The sequence below is a fragment of the Camponotus floridanus genome, unplaced genomic scaffold (assembly GCF_003227725.1).
Source record: "Camponotus floridanus strain SB8 unplaced genomic scaffold, Cflo_v7.5 scaffold159, whole genome shotgun sequence".
Lineage (NCBI taxonomy): Eukaryota > Metazoa > Arthropoda > Insecta > Hymenoptera > Formicidae > Camponotus > Camponotus floridanus.
Genome location: NW_020229280.1, coordinates 1 through 24,095, shown reverse-complemented (window position 1 = coordinate 24,095; position 24,095 = coordinate 1). Strand labels below are relative to the sequence as shown.

At 34.1% G+C, this 24,095-nt stretch overlaps 1 protein-coding gene across 1 annotated transcript in view; it reads right to left on the bottom strand.

Annotated features, from left to right (window-relative positions):
- The window catches only part of LOC105249386, a 41,752-nt gene extending 17,727 nt beyond the window's left edge, over positions 1-24,025 (bottom strand). Inside the window, exons 1-2 of the mRNA XM_025406851.1 lie at positions 23,822-24,025; positions 22,699-22,814 (exon numbers count right to left, since the gene is read on the bottom strand). Of these exons, the coding sequence (XP_025262636.1) occupies positions 22,699-22,814; positions 23,822-24,025 (320 nt within the window). The remainder of the gene's footprint in view (positions 1-22,698; positions 22,815-23,821) is intronic.
- Positions 24,026-24,095: the final 70 nt, after the last annotated feature.

The window sequence follows — 24,095 nt, the reverse complement described above, 5'->3', positions numbered from 1 at the left end:
TACTTTCTTAAAAACAAATCAGAAGTCCTGGAAAAATTTTAAATATACAAGCAAATGACAGAAATATTCATCAGCAAACAAATTAAAACACTCTAATCCGACAACGGAACAGAATATTTCAACGAGCAATTCAACGAATATATGAAGTAAAACGGAATCAAAAGAAGACTGAGTGCTCTACACACACCACAGGTCTAGAGGCCTCCCCCGGCCCTATATTAAAGTCCATCCACCACTGCTATTTGGTACAGTGGGGATTTTAGTATATACTAAAGGAATATTGGGGGATGTGGTCACTCTACGGCGTTGTGCTCGTCGTGTGCATGCCGTTTTATACGGAAGGTCAGTCGGAAGCCAGCACGCGAATACCTCCACCTACTTATTTGATCAGCAAGTGATGTTTCAGGGATTCTCCATGGCAATCGGCATTGCATCCATCAAGTGAGATACTAACATCGCTTTGGAGTCGCATATCACTGTGTTAAAAAACAGTATTAGGTGTGAGGTTTGCATAGTTCAGTAGTCTAGAGCAGTTACCCAGAAAGCGAAAGACTCGGATTCGATTCCCGATCCAGCCACTTGTGCCTCATATATTTTTCTAGTCTGCGAATATTGTTTTGTAGCAATTATTCGTTAGGCTGAAAAATGTGTGAATGCTCTCTCCACAGAATACCCAGACAGCACAGGACATTCTATGGTCATTTATTTTACGTCCGCACGTCCATGGACATGAAATGACTGTTCATCGTACATCCGATTCGGGACATCCGTTAACGGCCAATATTTGGACGTCCATAAAATGTCCGATCTTGGACGTCAAAGTTTCGCGCACGCAAGGATGTGTTAATTCGTTCGTTTACCGCTATGTGACGTGCGATGCGCTATCTTTCTCGTATTTAAGTTTTAGTTATAAGAATTATATAAAGTTTGCAAAGAGACAACAAATAAGATTAAAAATATACTGTTCTATTTAATTTTTGATCTCAATACAAGAGTTTCAGATATTAAATTGATTTTATAAGTCGGACAAGTAAAGTCGGTCAATAAACGAAAATAATCCGGTACCTATTTAAACTTGTTTGTTGCACTTTACATTTTAAATTATCTATTTAAAATGTAGAGTGCAATAAGCAAGTATAAATATAAATAAAATTTTTACATGAATTTTATGTAAAGTTTTATATAAAATAAATTATATTATTTTATTATATCATTTAATTTTGTTAAGTCAAAGAATTTTTGTTTTATATGTTATAAAAGATACATAATGCTATTTATTTATATATAATAAAGAACAATTTTTTATATATGATTAAATTAAGTTAATCCGTACATAATTATATATTTACATAATTAAATATAAATTTTTTTCTGAGTTTATGAATGACGTCCATGTGCTATCTGGGTATGCGTCAATGCCGTTGCCACGGATGGATTCTGTCGCTCGTTGATCAAATAGGCTTAAAGACACGTCGCGGCTGGAAAAATCCGGATTTCGAGGTAGATCAAAAAAAAGATTCAAGATTCAATGATTCAAGAAGATCAAGAAGAAGAAATAAATCCTGAAAACGAAGACAACGGTATGCTAGAAAGATGCGAATTTGTAAATCTGACTGAAGATCCCTTGACAATAAAAGAAACGAAAATTTCAGAAGATGCAGAAGATGCAGAAATCTGGGAGGCAGCCCTAGACGAACTTTTGGCACAAATATAGAATAAAACTTGGTAAATCATGAGAAGAAACATTGAGACAGAAAGATAATTAGAAATCAATATATATTTAAAACAAAAGAAAACCAAAATTCAACGTTTGGAAAGAAGAAAGTAAGACTAGTCGCAAAAAATTGTCCTCAAAGACCAGGAGAAGATTTGTTTGAGACGTATTCACCTGTAGCACAAGTTACGTCAGTCAGAATTTTAGCAACATTGTCAGCAGAATTGGGACTTGAAATCCATCAAATGGATGTAGTCACTGTATATCTAAATTAAAAGAAAACGTTTATATGAATTGACGAACGTTCCACAAGGATTGACGAAAGTATTTAACAAAATACTATCAGGACAACCTATTGGACAAAGCTAGCAGATAATCCACGACATAAACATTCTGAATACATCACGAGAATGGATGACATAACTTAAAAAAGATGATAAAGTTTGTTTATTAAGATGAACTTTATGGATTAAAACAATTAGGTGTTGAATGGAACAAAAAACTAGTAGTGAAACTAACTAGAATTGAAACACTTGCAACATGCAAGTTCTCTCAAGATCCATATATGTTCTTCGCAAGAAACAAAAGCAACATCATACTAGCTGTGATTTATGTTGATGACATATTAATGGCATCTAACAATTTAAGCTAGATTAAACAGATGAAATCATTGGCCAAGGTTTTTGAGAAAGATCTGTAACGGCAAGGCCGTTACTGCGCCAACATCCGCGCGGCGCCAATTTGGCGCCAAGCGCTGCCGATTGAGTACCGCGCCCGAACCGTGGATTGATAATCGCCGCGTACCCCACTATTACGCGCATGACCGCGTGAGAATATCGCGTGGGGATGGCCAGCCGGGTATATAAGGCGGCCACTACGGCAGACCAGTACCTATTCCTGTCTCGACTTTCGGGACGCTCGAAGCCACAGGGCGCACCCTGGGTACTCGAAGCTTACCGAGCTCCTTCTTCCTTGCTCTTGGTTCAGAGCACGGTCGCTACCGTGCCCGGTCGGTCGCAACCGACAACCAGGAGTTTCCTGTCGACCCACGACGACCCGGTCCAGGGTACGGGTGCTCCCGTACTCGGTCGGTTGCAACCGACGTCCGGATTGTCCAGGTCTCCATTCCGAGCCCCGAACAGCCGTTTTCACGGCTCCTGGTGGACAGCCGTTTTCACGGCTCCTGGTGAGCAGCCGCCCTCACCGCTCTCGATAGCCGTATCCGTGGCTTTGGAGGACCGCCGAGCCCACGGCTCTGGAGGACGGCCACTTTGGCGAGCCCGGACGACGACCGTAACCACGGCGAAGGAGGGCCACCGCTGCTCGAGCCAACGACCACCCACACGCGGAATACTAGCCGTTCTTACGGCTCTTAGAATTACGACCTATTTGTAAATAAAGATAATCCCGCTATCCTCGACCCCCAGCCGACTCTCCTTTCCGCGGCCGACAACGCTCCGCTTATCCGCCGACTCCGAACCGTGCTAGTCCGCGAGATATACTTGGGGGGGGGGGACCCTGATTAATTCCCCTGGTCCAGAGCGCGGTTGCCACCGGGCCCGGTCGGTTGCTACCGACGTCCAGTATCCCGGCGTACCACGGGGCACCCGTGTACGCCACCCTGAGGACGGGTCGACCTCGGTCGGCAGGTCCTGCTAGGTCCCGGGTCCGTGCTCCGCTGAACGCGACCTCCCCTTTAGAGTTTTGGACCCGCGACCGCGCCGATATCGCGATCGAGACGCGATCCCGTGTAAATACCCAGATTTAGGCGTGTTCGTAATTGCGATTTCGCGATCGAAACGCGATCCCGAGTAAATACCTAGATTTAGGCGTGTTCGTGATTGCGATTTCGCGATCGAGACGCGACTCCGTGTATAGTACTAGAGTTAAGTCTGTTCATTGTCCCGACTAGTACCTAAGACATTATCCTCATGTAATTAGCTGTAAAAAGTTAAGGTGTAAGTTGATTTTTATAATAAAGATTTATATTAACCAGTATCCGTGTGGTTTTGCGAGCCTGAGTCTCCCCTTCTTCCGAACCCTGACTCCGACGAGCCGATCCGCGGCGTCGGGAAAGGTGCACCGTCACAGATCTAAGTAAAGTCAGTCGATGCCCAGGTATTGAATTCCAAAATTTTGAAAAAGAAAATCGAGTACGTTTGAGTCAACGAAGATATACAGAAACAATCCTGGAAAGATTTGGAATGATGCAATGCAAACCAGCAGTCACACTAATCGAAACGAATTGTACACTATGCAAACCAAAAACTGTCGATAGAGAACCTTCTTACGATATCTAAAAGGTGCATTAGATACTGCCATTGAATATAGGATAGGAAAAATCTTATTTGGAGTGACTGATGATTGGGTCGGGAACCAGAATGAACAAAAATCTTACACTGGATATGCCTTCATATTAGCTGGTGCGGCAATATCCTGGGAAGCAAGAAAACAAAGAACTGTCACTCTATCAAGCACTAAAACTGAATACATGACTTTGTCAGAATCATCAAAGGAAACCTTATATCAACAGGAAATTTTACAACAGACTGGTCTGTTGACAATCTGTCAATGGTACACCAATATACAGCGATAATCAAGGTACTCAAAAATTGATTCAAATTCGAGCATATTATTCTCGCACAAAACATATCGATGTACGACATCATTTTATTCGAGATATGTACGAACAAGGTAGAATCATGCCGAAATACATGTCAACAGATTTGATGCCAGCTGACATACTAACCAAAGGTCTCACAACAAACAAAACTATTCGATGCTCCAAGGCTCTAGGTCTCGTATTTAATGATGAGCAATGAAATATGGAGGAAACTTAACTTTGGGAGGAAACATAAACTTTGAGAGGAGATGTTAGCAGGAGATGTTAACAACAAAGTATTATGACAACACTGACATCAGGTGGTGCCCTCTTTGATATCTATTGCATATCTCTTTCATTTGTTCGTTGCCTTTTGCTCTCTGCTCTCATCTATATGTTTAATAAAGAAAATGTCGTTTTATATCAATAAATAGTATAACTAAAGAAAGAGTGATTGTGATTCAATTTTCTTTTGTTCCCCCTATTATTACTATTAGATTAGTATAACATTATTAATTTTTCATATTTTTAAGTTACTAAAATTTAAAACATAAATTCTAAAATTGTATTAACTAAAATTGTATTAACAGAATCAAAGGGCAGTAAGAAATAGAAAAATTTACAACACTACTACAATCAACATCTTCAAACAATGACAATTTATCAATATATGATATACTAAGAAAAATACATTTGAAGAAGCAACTTTTAAAAGAGCATAGTATAAGAAAACTTAAATCAAAACGCATACAAATTTTGCAACAAAATAGACGACAGAAGAAAAGGTTAAAGGATTTATTAACTTTGTTAAAAAATATGAAAAATCAGGAAATGATTAACAGTGAAATGGAACAGTATTACAAGATAACTTTTCTAATATACCAGGCTTTTTCAAGAAATTATTTTTTGAAAAGAAGAATTCGTAAAAAAATAGGACGAAGATGTACGGCGTTTTGCAATTATACTTCATTATTTTTCTCCAAGAACAATTACGTAAGGAACATTTTTAAAAACTGCTTACCACATTCAAAAACTTTACCTTGTTGGTATAAAACTATTGATGCAAAATCAGGATTTACGACAGAAGTATTAAATTTATTGAAACTAAGAAGTGACAATTTAGATAAGAAAATTTTGTGTTCATTAATGTTTGATTAAATAAGTTTACATCAGTGTATAGAATGGGTAACCGATAAATTATTATATGATGTAATAGACGTTGAAAATAATATAAAATATAAAATATAAAATATAAAATATCAAAGTATTGGTGAAACTAAACAAGTATTAGTTTTTATGATAGTAGCTATAAATGAATCTTGGAAAATTCCTATAGGATATTTTTTTATCGATAGCATTAATAGTCAGACCCAGTGATGCCAGTTTCGAGACGCTGCCCCTACTACATGTACAAGAAGTAGCGCACACAAAGAAAGAGCCGTGTCCGTACACGACATCCAGCACTCGGCTAGCTTCGGTAGTAGAATTACGGACACGGCTCTTTCTTTGTGTGCACTACCTCCTGTGCATGTAGTGGTAGGAGCAGCGTTTCGAAACTGGCATCACTGGTCAAACCAAAGCTAACTTAATTCAACATTGTTTTTGTCTTTTAAGAGTGTAATATTATTGTAACTAATTTAACATTTGATGGAAATCGAACTAATTTTGCTACAATAAAAGTACTTGAATGTAAAACTGATATAGAAAATATAAGTGAGAGACAAAAAAATTGGGTTGCAAGTCGATCGCATATAATTCACTTTATATAATTCCCGATCCACCGTATATGATTAAACTTAAAAATGTATTTAGGGAAAAAATCATTATAGATAATAATAATGAAAAAATTGAATTTTAATTATATCGTAAAACTAAATGAAACTAAAACTAAATGAATTAAAACAAACAGAGGGAATGCATTTAGCTAATAATTTACGTATAAGACATGTAAACTTTATTATAAGTTTATTAAAGCTCGTCGAAAACTAAAAACAAATTAAGACAAAGTGAAAGGCATTTACGAGCAATCACAAGTTATTGAGTGTGAGAAAGTAAAATTTAATATATATTTAAGTGGACGTTTCGGTTCTTTTATTGAACCATCTTCAACACATTCTACAATTTAACAATTTTAAAAAATTCTAATACATATATCATCGGTCGGTCATTACAGAACTAAGAACAGTCAAATAACAATAAAAGCGGTCAATCCATTGTATGGATATTTATGCAGTACAAAAATCTAATGCGTATATATAATTTTTAAGCTCGAGTTTCAAAATAGTTACGGTCTTGGTTTGTTGTTTCATCTTCGAACATATCCCTCGTTGTTTGGCAAAGGAAGTTGATGATATCCAGATCTTTGATAATAATTATTATATAGAGTAATAGAATCGAACACTCGGGCACCGATAAAGTAAAAACGAAAAATATAAGAAATTATAATATGTAATTTTAACGTACCCAAAATTCGCAAACACAGATATATTTATTGTAACAAAGTTAAAACGTATCGAGGCTAACGAACAATAAGCTCGTATAGGTCGCTCTATTGTCTTATATATACAGGAACGAATGTTATTTATTATTGTGTTTTTTAGATAATTTGTCTATAGCTGTAACGTATATCTCGTTCAAATTCTCAGTATTCGTCTGTAAATTGATTGCAGTATCTTGCTTTTTAATATGTATCATCTCTGAAACGAGCCGTTTGTAATAGAACTTTTCTTTGTCAAGAATTCTGACATTATCCCAATCAAATGCATGATTATACTCAAAGCAATGGTCCGCTATGACAAACTGTCCCTGCATTTTCGTGTTAAGATTTCTACGATGTTCCGAGATTCTAGTTTTTAAATTACGTTTCGTTTGCCCAATGTATGTAGCCTCACAATCTAAGCAATTGATTCCATACACCACATTATTATTGTCTAATTTTGGTATAGAGTCTTTATGTGTTTTTATAAACTTGTTAAGTTTATTCTTGCTAAAATATGCTATTTTTATATTAGTATCTCGAATGATTTGATTGAAACCTTCGCTGATATTCGAGTAAAAAGGGAGTACGAAATATGTAGCATTTTCCTCACTGTCTTGATAATGTTTAACCTGATTTAAGATTTTATTTTTATGTTTCTTAATTAGATATCTGACGTTGATTAATCACTTTGAAAATAGTTGTTAGTGGATAACTATTTTTCAATAATGTTTCAACAATAAACTCAATATTTTTCTTATGGAAAACTGGATCAGACAGAAGAAAGGCCTTATCAATCAAACTAATGATAGTTCCCCTTTTTTGATTCATGGGATGTTGTGAGTGAAAATTAAGATACCTTCCAGAAAATGTTTTTTTATGGAACCAATCAAAATGTATTCTGTTGTTAATAACAGACATTGTGACATCTAAGAAATTCAAACAATTCTTATCTCTACACTAAACTGTATTCGTGGATGGAATGAATTGAAAATGTGTAGTGTGTTATTAATTTCGTCCATCGGTAAAGACATAGCTATGTCATCCACGTATCTAAAATAAAATGCGGGGCGGTATGCAAGTAAGTTTAATGCTTTCCTTTCTAAATCCCTCAAGAATATATTGGCTACTACAGGGGATAGTGGGGAACCCATTGGTGTGCCATGCGTTTGTTCATAAATTTTGTTGTTAAATTTAAAAAATGTCGATTTTAGAACGAATCTGACCGCTAACATAAATTCATTCTTTGTGACAACACAGTTATGGGAAATGTCATCCCATATACTATCAATACAAATTAAAGTCTCCTCTATCGGAATGCTAGTAAAAAGTGAGATGACATCTAAAGAAATAAGTTGGAAATTGTTACCGATATGTACATTTGAAAGTCTGTCAACTAACTGGTAACTATTCTTCACACTGCTATCTGTTGTTGTCAAACTATTGAAGAGTATTCTATGTAAATAAGTAGAGAGGTTGTACAAGGGACTATCTACAGAAGAAACTATAATTCTAAAAGGAATGCCTTCCTGTATTTTTGGAAGACCATAGGCCCTTGGTAAAGATCCTGAAGTACACATTAGTGATTTGTATGTCTCCTCCGAAATAAAATTAGCTTTTTTCCATCTAGATAGAATGTCTCTCAAATGATTAATTAATTTGTAAGTTGGATCTTTCGCAGTAACACTGTATGTCGTTGTGTCATCAAGCATCTCTTCTATTTTAGCAATGTAAAAATCTCTGTCCAAAGCTACTGTGACATTCCCCTTATCCGATCTTGTTAAGATTAAATTGGTGTTATTCTTAAGGAAATCTTTAGATCTCATCAACTCTGTGGAAATTAGAAGATTGCGTGGAGGAGTATAAGAAGGTAATTTATTGATGATATGTGCAGACCTGTTTCTAATATATGGTCTTACTTGCACCGGTAATTTTTTGAGACTATTTTCAAAGTTTTTTATAAATTCAATTGTAACCTCGTTTTTGTTCAGAGTCGGCATACTAAAATTTTCTCCCAATTGTAAAACCTTCTGAACGTTTTCAGGAATCATGACTGTGGATAAATTAACAAACCAATTTTCATTCAAAATCGGTTGAGGAGTATTGATAAACGAACGTGGTGTAACAAAAAATCTCTGAATCTTCACCATGATTAATATGAGAATCACTATGAAGCTTGAAAAGAATCTTGTTTGTAGAGCTATTCCGTGTGGGATTACTATAATAATAATGTATAGGTTCTATTTCTTCTGTTAAACGTTGTTTTTTATAAAAAATTTAAATCTTTTGTAAAATCTTTTTTGTTTCTTACGAAAATATGAAAATAGCAGACCACTCTGTCTCGAAAAGAAAAAATATATATTAAATTTTACTTTCTCACACTCAATAACTTGTGATTGCTCGTAAATGCCTTTCATCTTGTCTTAACATGTAAACTTTTTTAAACAAAAAATGAAAGTAAAATTAGCAACCCAGTTAATGAATAGATTTGTTGCTCAAGCTCTAATTTATTGTAAAATTAAATTAGAAATGCAAGAGTTTTCCAGGGCTGAAGGGACAATTAAATTTATTACAATATTCAACAATACATTTGATATTTTAAATTCACATAAATTATCAGATTTTGGATACAAACAAACATTATGTGAAATATTAATAATGTTGAGAAATTTTATAAAGATATTTGTTCTATTAGAAACTTAAAATATATAATATTTATAACAAAAAGTGAAAAACGTACAGGATTTTTGGGTATACTAATTGATTTAAAAAGTGTTATAAATATATTTAAAAAATATGTACAAGATTTAAAATTATTAAGTTTTATTCCATGTTAGAAATTGAATCAAGATCACTTTTTTTGGATCCATAAGAGCTTGTGGGAATTATAATAATAATCTGACTTGTCAGTTCACAGTTGCTTATAAAAAAATTCTTATATATGCGGAGATAAGAGATCATGGATGTGGCAATTGTATATGTGACATTAATATTTTAAAATGTTTAATTCTAAAAAAATCTGATGTTTTTGAAATTCAAAAAATTAATACAAATATTTATTTTAGTTGTGAAGATGAAAATAACAATATGTCACTTGATAATGTTAAATTACAAGATCACGATTACATTATTCAACCTCAGCTCTCACAATTTTCTAGATAAGTTGTAATATATGTTAGTGGGTTTGTTGCAGCTGCTTTATTAAAAAAATTGAAATGTGAAATTTGTTCATTTTTATATTAACAAGTTCTAAAAGAGATCTTGAGAATACATTTATCTTTTAAAAATCAAAATTTTGAAAAATTTTTTTTGAATAATTTAAATCGTATTGAAAAAGAAAATATTAATCATATTAATACTTCATCTTCAATTAGGTTATTGAATATGGAATATGGAATAATGGAAATAAAAACTGTGATAAAAACTGCGATGAAAATTGCGAAGAACACTGTGATGAAAACTATATTAATTTTCAGAAAGAGTTTAATAATGACCAAAATTTTAATTTTAGTGAAAATGAGAAACCAACTTTTCAATTAATGTATCCTAGTGATGAATAACTATATGTATGGAAATAGAAATAGAAATAAAATCACATTTGCCCAACGAGTTTTCCAATAGTGCAATATTAAAAGCTAGTGTCTAGAAGATAAAATTATAAAAAAATTTATAAATAAAAATATTTTTATTACATTATAGGATCATTCTGAAGAAAATTTAGAAACACAGGCGAGTAATTTAATACAGAATATTGTTAAAAAATATTTTAATATAAGATTATTTTATATGTGTAAAAATATGAAGGAAAAATCAGAAAATATTCGTAATTTCTGTACTAAATTAATAATTCATAAAGAATTATTTTACTTTCATATTTCTTTTATTTATGTATTATTATTTATTTTTTCAGATTCAACATCATTCTAGGAAAACTGAAAACCAATATTCTGATTAAATAAGCCACAAATTTATTATTTTATGAACAATTTTTATATGTTTTTGGCAAATATTTCATAATTTGTAAATAATAAAATGATAAAATAATTAAAGAAGATTTAAGAACAAATAAATAGTTACCATAAAAATATATGTATAAACATTACTTTTTGAAATTGTTTATTAAAATATCTAATATTTATTATTTTGTTACTATGAATTCTAGATACGACTGAAAAAGTTATTAATTAAGCATTTGAATTTAGTGCCACTACGTAATGTCATTTGTGATGTCATCAGATCAGATTGTCCGGCTTTACTTTTTCGGTCAAATGTTCCTTCCTTTATATTCTAATAGCGTTTTTGACTTGTCGGATTCAATCGCTCCAATTTACTAGACGTTATTGATCAATCATAGCCATTCTTTTGAAGAATGTATATGTTCTTCTAAAGAATACTATGATTGGTCAATAACATCTAGTAAACTACCCCGGAGCGATTAAACCCGACAAGTCGAAAACACTATAAGCTTATCTTCAAGCGATTAACCCATACCATTCGAGAACACTTTTAATATTACACAATGAATTTGTTTCTTAAGATGCGATTGTAAATCTAATAATATTATTTCAATTAAATCTAATAATAAAAATTTTTTAAATCGTTTTTTAGACGTAAAATATCAAATATATTTTCAAAAATCATTTCTTAAAGGCAAAATCTAATATCTCGAGAATAATACGGCGCAAAAATACAAGACTTATGCCATTACATACAGTTTCTAGATAAATTAGTTATTTAGTTAGTTTATTACATAGCAAACAATTTTCAGAAATCATTCCTTGAAGATGAAATCTAATATCTTTAAAATAATATATCACAATAATAGGAATTGTTATTTATTGAGGTTCCTAAAGGTTAATTTATATTTTTTTAAAATTTAAATTTAATATTTTAAATATAAATATTACATAAGAATTTAATTCTTTTAAATATAATATACGTAATAATAAATGATTTCAATTTAATTTTTTTATATATTATAATTTTTTCAAAAAGCAAAGTTAGCCTCAAAAATTACAAAAATGCATAGATATTTTTGCAAAAAAAATATAATCTGTTTTATATATTATATTTAATATATTCCTCATATGCATGTATTTTCCTCAGATTATATGCATAGGGTATGTTTTGTTGTTTTACTTTTGCATCCAACAATTTTTTTTTAATTTAGAAATTGTTTGTATAATAATAAATAAAAATTTTATTTATAATTTTTACAAAAAGCATTGAAAAATATTATTTTATAAAAGAAAAAACATGCCAAATATGTAAAACAATATCTGATATAAAGTTAATCACAGCATTACATTTTTATTTTTAAGAATAATGTTACCATTTAAAACATAATTAAAACGTTATAAAAGTTAATAACAAAATGTTATAATAATAACAATTTAGATCCGACATTGAAAAAATTAAAATTGAAATGACAAACAAGAACTTGGCGTGTTAAAATTCGGACCATTAAAATTTAATATACGATGAAATGTGTCCATGTAGAAGATAATTGGTATTAGATATGTTTTATCCACTAGATATGTTTTATGAACACTAAGGATATCCATGAGTATACGAAAAATAGTCATTAAAGATGCTATAGATATCCAAATGTCCGCAGTTTGAAGTTTCATAGATATCTACAGGATATCTGAACCAATATCCTGTAGATATCCGTACAATATTTAGTGGACATATAGATACATTTATTATTAATATAGATACTTTACTATTATATACTGATTTTATTTTTGCATGGATGTTTATTCTATCTTCTATAATACATATATGACGGAATTTGCCATCAAAAAAATTAACCGTTAATTTTTGGAACTCTAGGGCTCCTTTCGCAAAAGATAGAAAAGATGCTATAACAATCTTCCAGCTAATGCGCTCTTTGACCGATAAGTTGTGACTTACGGAACCTGTGCCTTATGTACCGTCTTAGATGAATTCTACTTTTGGGTTACGCGTGTTTCTTTTCGCCACCTAACGGCAAGGTGTGAAATTCGTAGAAATATATCTATTGAATATCTTTGGTAGCTCTTTGATGAATATACACTCACACTCAAGAAAAACGGGCTACTAAATTTTAGCAAAATTTTTAAATATTTTTTAACGGCAACAAATCAGCAAAAGGTCACCGTATTGATATGAAATAAAGCTCAAATTAAACAGTTCTCTTGAAAACTAAAAAAACCAAATTTCGTACATTTTATAAGAAAAAAGTGACTTCGGTCAAATTGGGTGAAATTGAAATATGTTGTAGTTTAGATAATGCTTATCAAAAATTTTCTGAGGCAAAAAATCCAAAAATCAAAAGTATAAAAGATATGTTGATTTGAAGTAAGCAGTATTGAAGTTTAAAAAACGTTTGTTTTTGAATATATAGATTAAATTAATATATAAATATTTGAAAAAAAAATATTTATATATAATATGTGTTACTTCTGCAATATTTAATGATTTCAAATTGTAGACGCGCCTTCGATTCACACGACTTAAAAATATTTATTTTTTTTGCCGGTGAGAGAAGTAGACGAAATCACAAGAGTCCGCAGAAAGAATTAAATTATTTTTATTCAAGGAAACAAAATCTACTCTTACAGAACGCCCGAGCGCGTCCTGAACTTCAGCTCGCGGGACAAGTAATATTTTTACGGACCAAAGAGAATATTGTATTTGCGTGTATTTCGTGTGACTTCTAATCGTACAGTGAATTTTTTTGAGAACAAGGAATAAGGTTTCCAGTAGCGAATTATTTAAATAAGGTATCGAACCATCGTTTGATTATTTCGACCAATTGTAAATCGACAACGATACTCTGCTTGTCTTGATCTAGATATTGACTTTTTGACGTAGAGCCCAAAAAAACTAAATCAAAATATCTGCCTTTGTCCGCAAAAATAACGTTCCGTTGGAGAATATTCGAGAAGATTTTTAAATCTAACGGCTTTATAATATAATACAGACTTCCTCGAACACAAATTCTTTCTGTTATATATGCGTGCATGCGTACATGCGTATGTGTGCGCGCGCGTTGTACCTGATCTCGTAACAGACGCGCATGACAAAAAGAGTTTAGAATCATTAAATATTATAAAAGTGACACACATTATATATAAATATTATTTTTTTCAAACATTTATATATTAATTTAATCTATGTATTCAAAAACAGATGTTTTTTAAACTTCAATACCACCCACTTCAAATCATCGTATCTCTTATACTTTTGATTTTTGGCCTTAGAAAACTTTTGATCAACATCACCTAAACTACAACATATTTCAATTTCACCCAATTTGATCGAAGCAACTTTTTTCATATAAAATGTGCGGGGTCCTTTATCAACAAGTACCGACAACTCGTGAAAACATTGAACGAATCAGGAATGCTTGCATAAAATGGACCGGACATACTTTTAAGTTGTGTACACGCACCGTCAGGAATGGTGTCCTGGTATGTATGTGTGGACGGCCGACGTCATACGCACACACGCGAAGCGCGCACGTAGCTAAAAATGTATTCTTCATTAAATTTTATTTTTTTATATAATTTAATTATTAATTAATTTAATAGATAAATGAATACTGACCTTTAGTGCATGCGATTAAACCGCATTTCTTAAAGAAAGAAAAAAAGTATGCATACCGATATTAGAGCGCACGAGACACGTTTAGAAATAGCGCAGTGTCCCGCGCGATATATAGCTGTCTCGCTCACATTCTCTGAGGAGCATTCCGATGTTGCGTCCTTTGCGCACAACACAAGAGCGAGAGAAAAAGCACTGTAAGACGTGATACCAAGTTAGAGGTGTCCGATAGCCATCTCTCTCACTCGACGCTCGAACGAGAGAGTGCGAGCGAGACAGCCATATACTGCCCGGACACCGCGTTATTTCTATACGTGTCTTTTGCGCTCTAGTATTGATATGCGTACTTTCTTTTCTTTCTTTAAGAAATGCGTCTTAACCGCGTGTACTAAAGCATTCATTCTATTAAATTAAATAATAATTAAATTAAAAAGATAAAATGAAATGAAGTAAAAAGATAAAATTTAATGAAGTAATAAATTCTTGGCTACGTGTGCGCTCCACATGTGTGCATATGATGTCGGCCGTCCACACATACATATTGGGATACCATTCCTGCCGGTGCGTGTACAACATACGAAGTATACAATCATTTGAAGTGCAGATCAATAAATGCATTGAAGTTGAAGATCATCAGTTCGAACACTTAAATTGAATGGTAAGAGGCAAGGAGACTCATTGAAAATAAACCACATATCACGAATGTGAGCGGCAAGAGGACTCATAATAACCAAGCACTCCAAAGGGATTATAATTTCCGTCACGTCGTTCTTCCTGAATAAAGCTAAGAACGGATAAAAAATTATCGTAAGCATCTACGATCATTCGAAAAACATGTTTCAGACAAAAGTTACTTTTCTTCAATGTAGCATCAAATGCAATAAAACATAAAAGGGACTCCCCTTAAAGAAAACGAAGAATAACCAATTTTCACCGAATGCAGCGCCATCTATCAAGAATCGAAAAAAAGTTTAGAAAATTTATGTGATTTTGGACGTAGAATCCGAATCTGCAATAAAAAGTAGGGGTTCTCATTTAAGATTTCAACGTTATCCCCAGCCACACCCCCAGGGGGGAACGGGAGGCGGCTAACTTTTGCAGGATAAAATTGCTCCCTCGAAAATATTGAGGGTTTATATGGAAAATTTTTTTCGTAATGCTTATTTATCCAGATATTTCTAAGTCTTAAGTTAAAAAACTCATATATACAGGATGATTCAAAATAATCCTATTATCCTTAAAATGATCCTTAATATTCTTGAGTCAATTCTAAGACGGTTTTTTCTTTGGCAAAATTTCATCCGACGCTTAGTTTTTGAATTATTAAAGGAAATAATTAACTTATAACGGATACAAGAGGCAGGCAAGGGTGGCGCGATTCACCGTCAGACGCGGGTGCTTACAGGCGAGATGCCTGCTGCGATCAGTTGATCGCTACATACACACATGCGAATACGTACATTCTCATTCTCTCTCTCTCTCTGTCTCTCTTCCTCCCTCACTCTCTCTCTCTCTCTCTCTCTCTCTCTTTCTCTCTCTCTCATTTGCTTACTCACTTGAAGTCATTATTACTTTTACTTAAATTATTATTTACTTTTTATTATTATACATTTTCATTTTAATTATTATTATGTTTTAAAATTGTATTGTTTTTTTTACGAGAGAGGGGAAAATGCAATTTATGCATACTCACCGGTGAATTATGTGGGACTCGAGTCACACTACAAGTCGAATTATCAACTCGGTACTCCCTACCCATTAAAAACTCCTCTCTTTCGCGAATTTTCTCTAGCACTGTTTATTTGACATCCCGAAATCTGTTTTCACACAATACCAAAGAATAGTTATTATTATCTTGTTCGATGTATTGCTGTAATTCCTTGAGAAATGAATTTTCCGACACATCGTATTTTCACTCAAATTGAACGTAGATATCACGTTCTAAGAAATAGAAACATCTGCATTAAATAATTAATCGGAAGTTCTTTTTTCTTTTATAAACTTTATTCTTTTATAAACTTCAACGTAATCATATTCATTCACACACTCGATAAGACGAGAAATTTACCAATGACTGTATCACTAATCACTATCAACCACTGTCGAATAATCATTGTTGGCAATTAAAAACCACTCGATTAAAGAAACACACGCGCACATACATTATTACACGACGCGACTATGCGACATACGCGATGATATTTACCTGGCGATGATATTTACCCGGCAACAGCAAACAGTTTTTGATTATGGTAAGTTACGGTAGGTTCTTCAATTAAACATATATTCATGTTCGACAGGGTTGTTAGTACACTGTTGTTACCTTAACCTACCGTAATCAAAAATTGTTTGCTGTCGTGTTTGCTGTTGTTGAGTTAGTAATTCGATTTGATACTCGACTACCACATAACTCATTGAACCGGCCGGTGAGTATGCATAGAATGTATTTTCCCCTCTCTCATAAAAAAAGTATTAGGAGTACAAATAAGTCTCCGCCATTTTTTATCAAAAATTGAGCATTTATTGTGAAAGAACGGTACCTTATGTTTTATTCAAAGTATTGTCCATCGCTAGCCATTACTTTTTCCCATCTTTCTGGCAGCATACGGATACCGCATCAAAAGAACTCTTCATCTTTTGAGGCTATCCACGAATCGACCCAATTTTTGGTATCTTCATATGATGTGAAGTGCTGCTCAGACAGGCCATGTGCCATCGATCGGAACAAGTGATAATCCGAAGGGGCAATGTCTGGTGAATACGGCGGGTAGGGTAGGACTTCTCAATTGAGTGTTTCCAAGTAGGTTTTGACCGACGCCGCAACATGTGAACGAGCATTATCATGCAGGAGAATAATTTTGTCGTGTCTGGAGTAGTAGTGGGCGCGTTTTTCCTTGAGTGCTCGGCTCAATCTCATCAATTGTGTTTGGTAGAGAGCCCCAGTAATGATTTCGTTCGGTTTGAACAACTCATAATACACAACACCAAGCTGATCCCACCAAATACACAACATGAGTTTTTTTTCATGAATATTCGGCTTGGCTGTCGATGTTGAAGCATGGCCACGTGGTCCCCATGATTTCCTCTTCTTTGGGTTATCGTAGTGGATCCATTTTTCATTACCAGTGACTATACGATACAAAAAACTCTTTTGTTTATGCCTGGCAAGCAGCATTTCACATGTGCAAAATCGGCGTTCAACGTTTCTCGGCTTCAGTTCATATGGAACCCAATTTCCTTGCTTTTGAATCATTTCGAACGATTTTAAACGATGTGAAATTGCTTGTTGAGTCACTCCTAAGTAAGTGCAAGTTCTTCTTGCGTTTGGCACGAATCTTCCTCCAATAATGCTTCCAATTCTGCATCTTCGTACACTTTCGGCCTTCCGCTACATTCTTTGTCTTCGACGTCAAACTCACTGTTCTTAAACTTATGAAACCACTCACGACAACTTTTCTCACTTAAAGCAGCCTCATCATATGCTTCTACAAGCAATTGATGCGCCTCAGCTGCAGATTTCTTCAAATTAAAGAAGTAAATCAAAAGTTTCCGTAAATGACGCTTATTCGGCTCAAAACTCGACATTTTCGCACGAAAAAAATTATGTGATGCTAATACAAAATCGCTAATATTTCAAGGTTATGGTGTTGCCAGATGTCCAACCTTACGATATGACGTTTTACATCTGACAATTTCAACCATAACTTACTGGTAAGATCATCTTTTGTCAAACGGCGGAGACTTATTTGTACTCCTAACACAATTAAAAAAAATAATAATTAAAGTGAAAATAATTAAGGTGATAATAATTAAAGTGAAAATGTATAATAATAAAAAGTAAATAATAATTTAAGTAAGAGTAATAATGACTTCAAGTGAGTAAGTAAATGAGAAAGAGGGAGTGAGGGAGGGAAAAAGAGAGAAAGAGAGAGAGAGAATGAGAATGTATGTATTTGCATGTGTGTGTATGTAGCGATCAATTGATCGCAGCAAACGCCCTGCGTCTGAAGACTCATATACACTTGCAACAGAACATCGTAACTGCAACGTCGTCGCGTAACACCGATGCAATGTATGGACGATAACCTCACACCAAACATTCAAACGTAACATAAATGTTCGCGCGATGAGTTACACTGCGTCCCGTCGCTTGTCGGTATTACTGCGCCGCATCAAAAGATGTTACGCGTCGTTTGGACGGGCTTCAAACAAATGAACGTAACACAGCAAGCATCGGTGATCTGCATCGTCATTGTCGCCAGCACACTTGAGTGCATACTAGCGTTCAACATGGAATGGAATGAAGAAACCATCTTCTTTTTTACTTTTTCTTAATTTTATGATAAATATAAATATATTCTGCTGCAGCTATGATATTTCTATTCATCTTGAATGTTTCCTCACGACTGCTACGAACATAGTGGGACGCAAAAATGTTCTCGTTTGGGACGACATTCAGTTCGGGTGACAATTTTTCTCAAATATGTATGCGTAATATTACCCATATTCGATCTTATTTATAATTATGTTGCAGTTAGGATGTATTGTTGTAAATGTGTACGAACCTTGAAGGTGAATCGTGCCACCTTTGCCTGTCTCTTGTATCTGACCGTCATAAGTTAATTACTTCCTTTAATAATTCAAAAACTAAGCGTTGGACGAAATTTTGCCAAAGAAAAAAATCGTCTTGGAATTGACTCAAGAATGTGTCATTTTAAGGACAATAGGGTTATTTTGAATCAGCCTATATATACAGGGTGTCGCAGATCACTCGTATTAGCCGAATATCTCAAACACGTATATACATATATACAGGGTGTCCCATTTTAATCCATTATCCCGACTAACTTTTCTAATTTTGATTATAAAAAAAAATGTTTCAGAGAAAAGTTGTATGCCTTGAAGGGGGACATAAGATGGAGCTATTAGTTTGACCTCGAAGAGTTACTTGAAAGTCACGTGAAGGTCACCCCAACTTTTTAAGTGGGACATCTTATATACTTTTGCATATTCTTGTAGCTTGTCTCAAGAAGTTTCCAAAACACTATAATAAAATATTTCAAGATGTAACGATGCACCCCGTGCACCCCCTTAATCGCATCGTTTTATTCGGCATGTGATCCGCCGGAAGCTGCCGCCCGGCAGAACATCCGCCGGGCAAAGGCAGGGGCGCGGTGCGCCCACATTTTTTTTTTAAACTTTATAAAATATCTCGAATAGCGTTAAGCCGTTAAGTGTCGAGCCGAAAAACGCTGGAGATTGCCGACGTGCCCCGAACCGCCGACCGGCGAAAGCCCGCGTTCGGCGCAATACCCGAACCCCTCCGAACGGGCCCGACCATACCGTGTTCCCGAAACCCGTTCAGAAGGGGTAATGCCGCCGCGCGCCGATGCGCGGGTAATTAGGCGGTATAAAAAGGGCATACTCGGCAATCTAATTATCCTTTTCCGATTCCGATCACGCAAGTGAAACGTCTCGCAACCTAGACCGCTCCTAGCAAAACGCCGATTTTAAAACAGAGAGCACTCTTCCTCTATCGAGAACTCTCGATTATAACCGGCAATCCATCCAGCCGCTTTTTCCGACCGCAAAACAAACCCGAGCGCACTCCGGTTCGATCGAGGGATCTCGGTAAAACGGTCCAGCATCCGACCGCCTAACGTTTGTGCACCATATCTCGAGGCAGAGAGGAGAACTGCTTCGGACGAGTATTTCTCGTCGGCACAAGGTTCCCAGAAACTTTCCAACAATACCGGGAATTCATATTTCCATCGAAGACGAGTACGCCGAATAGAACAGGTAATTCGCGGAATCGCGTACGAAAAGAAATACGCGCATTTTGCAAAAACACGGCTAGACCTACCGCCAGACACGCGCGCATAAAAAAGCGCGACGCACACCGTCAAACGGTCATTCACCGCGCCCGGATGTAAACACGCGCGGCATATGAAGCATTGTACCGCATACACCGACGACAAAATTATCGCATTTCTTATAATAAACCGCTGTATTTGTATTATGCGTTACCGTCCAACATATAAATACATATATTTTAAATATTATTCGTACGACTCAGCGCGGCCACGAGTACGATCAGTTAACGCAACCACGCGTGCATTTATAATTCGATCTTCGCGCAGCGAAACACGCATTGCGCCTCGTGCAATCAACATACATAGTGCAACACGCATATCTCAAATACACATTGTAAACCACGTACACACACACACACCACACACACACACCACACACACACACCACACAGTATTCTATATATATATATAATAAAGTCTTTTTTTTGTACACGTACATGCTCTCGTTATCAGTATAACCATCGAATCCTGATCCCAACTCCGGCTATCCGACGGCGATTCACGCGGAATTCGCCCGTGACAAAGTAAGAAAGTATTTTCAGTAAGTTTTTTCATTGAGTACTTTTCGAGTTATGAGGCTTAAAATAATATCTTAATTTTACATAAAATATAAAGTATCATAAAATATCTAGTAAAATATTCATTTTTCGATTATCTTACTTTAATACTTTTATGTACAAAATAATGAGAGAAATCAATTGGTATAAAGAAAAAACATAGTTGTTTCGAAGAAAAAATATGTAATTTGCAATTAACAATTACATATTTTTTCTTAGAAATAACTATATGTTTTCTTTATACCAATTGATTGCTCTCATTATTTTGTACATAAAAGTATTAAGCTAAGATAATCGAAAAATGAATATTTTACTAGATATTTTATGGTTTATGTAAAATTGAAAAATTATTTCAAGCCTCATAACTCCAAAAGTATTCAATGAAAAAATACTTTATTATGTGTGTTTTGGAAAGCTCTTCAAGCAAGCTATAAAAATATGTAAAAGTATGTAGGGTATTCCATTTAAAAAGGTTTTGGAGGTGACCTTCACGTGATCTTCAGGTGACTCTTCAAGGTCGGACTAATGGCCCTCTCATGTTCTCCTTCAAGCAAAACAACTTTTGTCTGGAACATTTTTGTCTTGAACTTATGGAATTTGAGATATTTCAGTGCGTAGATTAAAATGGTCTATCCTGTATATAAAGTTATAACATGATGACGTTAGTATAATATAGCCATTTAGCTATATTTTTTAATAACCATCTACCCTTTAGATCAATTTATAAAAATATCTATGTTGTACATTGCTACCTAAAGATATTTTTAAAAAATCGAATAGGAAAGTAGTCTATGATATCGAAAAAAATTATGAAAATCTAAAATTTTTTTTTGTAAGTAAGTAATGTAAGTATTATTCAACATTTTGTAAGTAAGCAATGTAAGTATTATTCAACATTTATCTCAATTTTTTCATGAATGTGACTTAATAGTATCTAAAACATATTTTTTTATAATAATCTATCCATTTATGAGAAAAAAAGTATTAAAAATTTACTTAATCCATTTAACTATCGTCTACCCCTTTAATCGATTTATGGAAAATACATGTTATAGATTAATGCTCAAAAATATTACAAAAGAAAAATGGTAGGTGTACCAAGCGCCTATGATGTTGAAAAAAATTTTGAAAGTTAAAATATTTTTTTTTCTAATGTTGTTATTCTCAAATTTGGACCCCAATTTTTTTTAATGCGGCGCAATTGTTTCCAAATTACATATTGTTTTTCAAAACATTGAATCGTTTAGGAGAAAAAAATTAATTTCGAAAAAAGAAAAATTATTTTTTACTCTTAAGCACGTGCAGTTTCGAGGCTATTTTAGGGAATTGCCTGCGGGGGTAGATTGGCCGTGCTTACTTCGGCCTTTGTATTTTAAAATTGAATATAAAATTGATTATAATTTCGATTGTAATCTTAATAATACAATACTATCAGTTTGTTTAAGTTTCTCTACTATAGTCAATGTTAGATTAACTTAATATAATTGGTAATTTTTATGTGAATTTTGCTAATTCTGAAAAATATAACTCTATTTCACACACGGCACACCATACACACACACACACACACACACACACACCACACGCCTAAATATATTTGTAGTACAAACATAATTTTTTTTCCTTTCATAAAAATATTTTGCAAATATAGTTGCTTATATAAAACTTATATTAACTTTTATATATAAAACTTATATCAAAAACAAAATTTAAGTATTTATTAAGTAAATTTAAAACATTAGACTTTATTCTTTGAAACTAGAACTTGTCTATTTATATATAATTTTAAATATTTATAATTTATATATAATTTTTAATATTTTAAATTTATATTTTTATTTTTATATTTAAATTGTTATAATGATACTATTACATGATTTACTCACTTTTGAACAATGATGCCAGTTCCATAAATGCCCCCATTTTCATTTGGCCGTGGTCGAAGTAAAGAATAATCGTCACCGCATTCTCCGCACTTGCCTCCGTTTTTCATGTGTTGAATCTAATAAAACCGATTTTTATTTATTTTAATATAATTAATTTATGTTTATATTTTATATTTATATTTTTCCTTGTTTTTCTCTATATTTTTTCTTTCCTTAATAAAAATATTCTTAAAATTGCATTGAATTTATGAAATATAAATAAAAATAACTATTAATTTTAATATACATCAAATTTTCCATTTAACAAAATATATTTAAATACTATGATTTTTGAAATACTACAAATTTTTAATATTTCTAAAAATTAATGATTAACTTACGAAGCACATTAATTTGTTATTAAATTTGTTTTAATGTATTTTATTTAAAATACATTACTTTCCTCTAAATATTTAATTGTCTCTAAATATTTAATTGAAGTTTAACCAGTTTACTGATACACCCGTAATCAACATTTTATGCCAAAACTGGTGTAACGGCTCTGCCGTTACTACAGTCAAATTTACGAACATACGCTCGCGCCAAATTGATACTGAGCGCCGCTGATTGACCACCTCGGCCAAGCCGCGGATTAAGAGCCGTCAATTGAGGATCGCGGCCTATCCCACTTCAACACGCATGACCGTGTGAGAGTAGCGCGTGGGGGTATTCAACCGAGTATACAGGGTTTGTCAAAAGTGTGGAAACCTCTAAATAACTTTTGTAAAAATGAAAATATCAAAAAACGGTAAAACACGTATTTTGATATTTCAAAAAAGCTACCCTATGACATGGATATCGATCATCCCCCACCTTCTGATACGCGGGGGTAAGAGGGGGGTTGAAAATTTTAAATTGGACTAGGGGTCGAATGGGGGCTCATTTCAAAGGTCTTTTCATAATAAACACACCCTTAAAATTTTTAAGTCGCTACGACCCCCCCCCCCATTAAAAATGGCGGCCGTTCAAATTTCGAAATTTCATGCACTTAGTGTTATCCAGGATCAACTGCATGGAAGTCGGCTACAATTCGGTAGTCTCCTCTACTACCCGAAGGTAGCCGAGCGCCGAGTGCCACACGTACACTCCTTTCTTTGTGTGCGTGATCGTGCCGAGCGTGCAGGGGCTCATTTCTGGCAGCACTGGTCCATAGCACAGTCGTTACCGTGCGCGATCGGTTGTAAACCAACGTCCAGTGATATCCCGTCGAGCCATGGACAATCCAATCCAGGGTACGATCGTTCTCATATTCGGTCGTATAACCGACGTCCGGAATTGTCCAGCTCATATCCTCGACATTCTAATTGCCGTTCTCACGACACCGACCGAACAGCCGTTTCCAGTTTCCACGGCTCTTG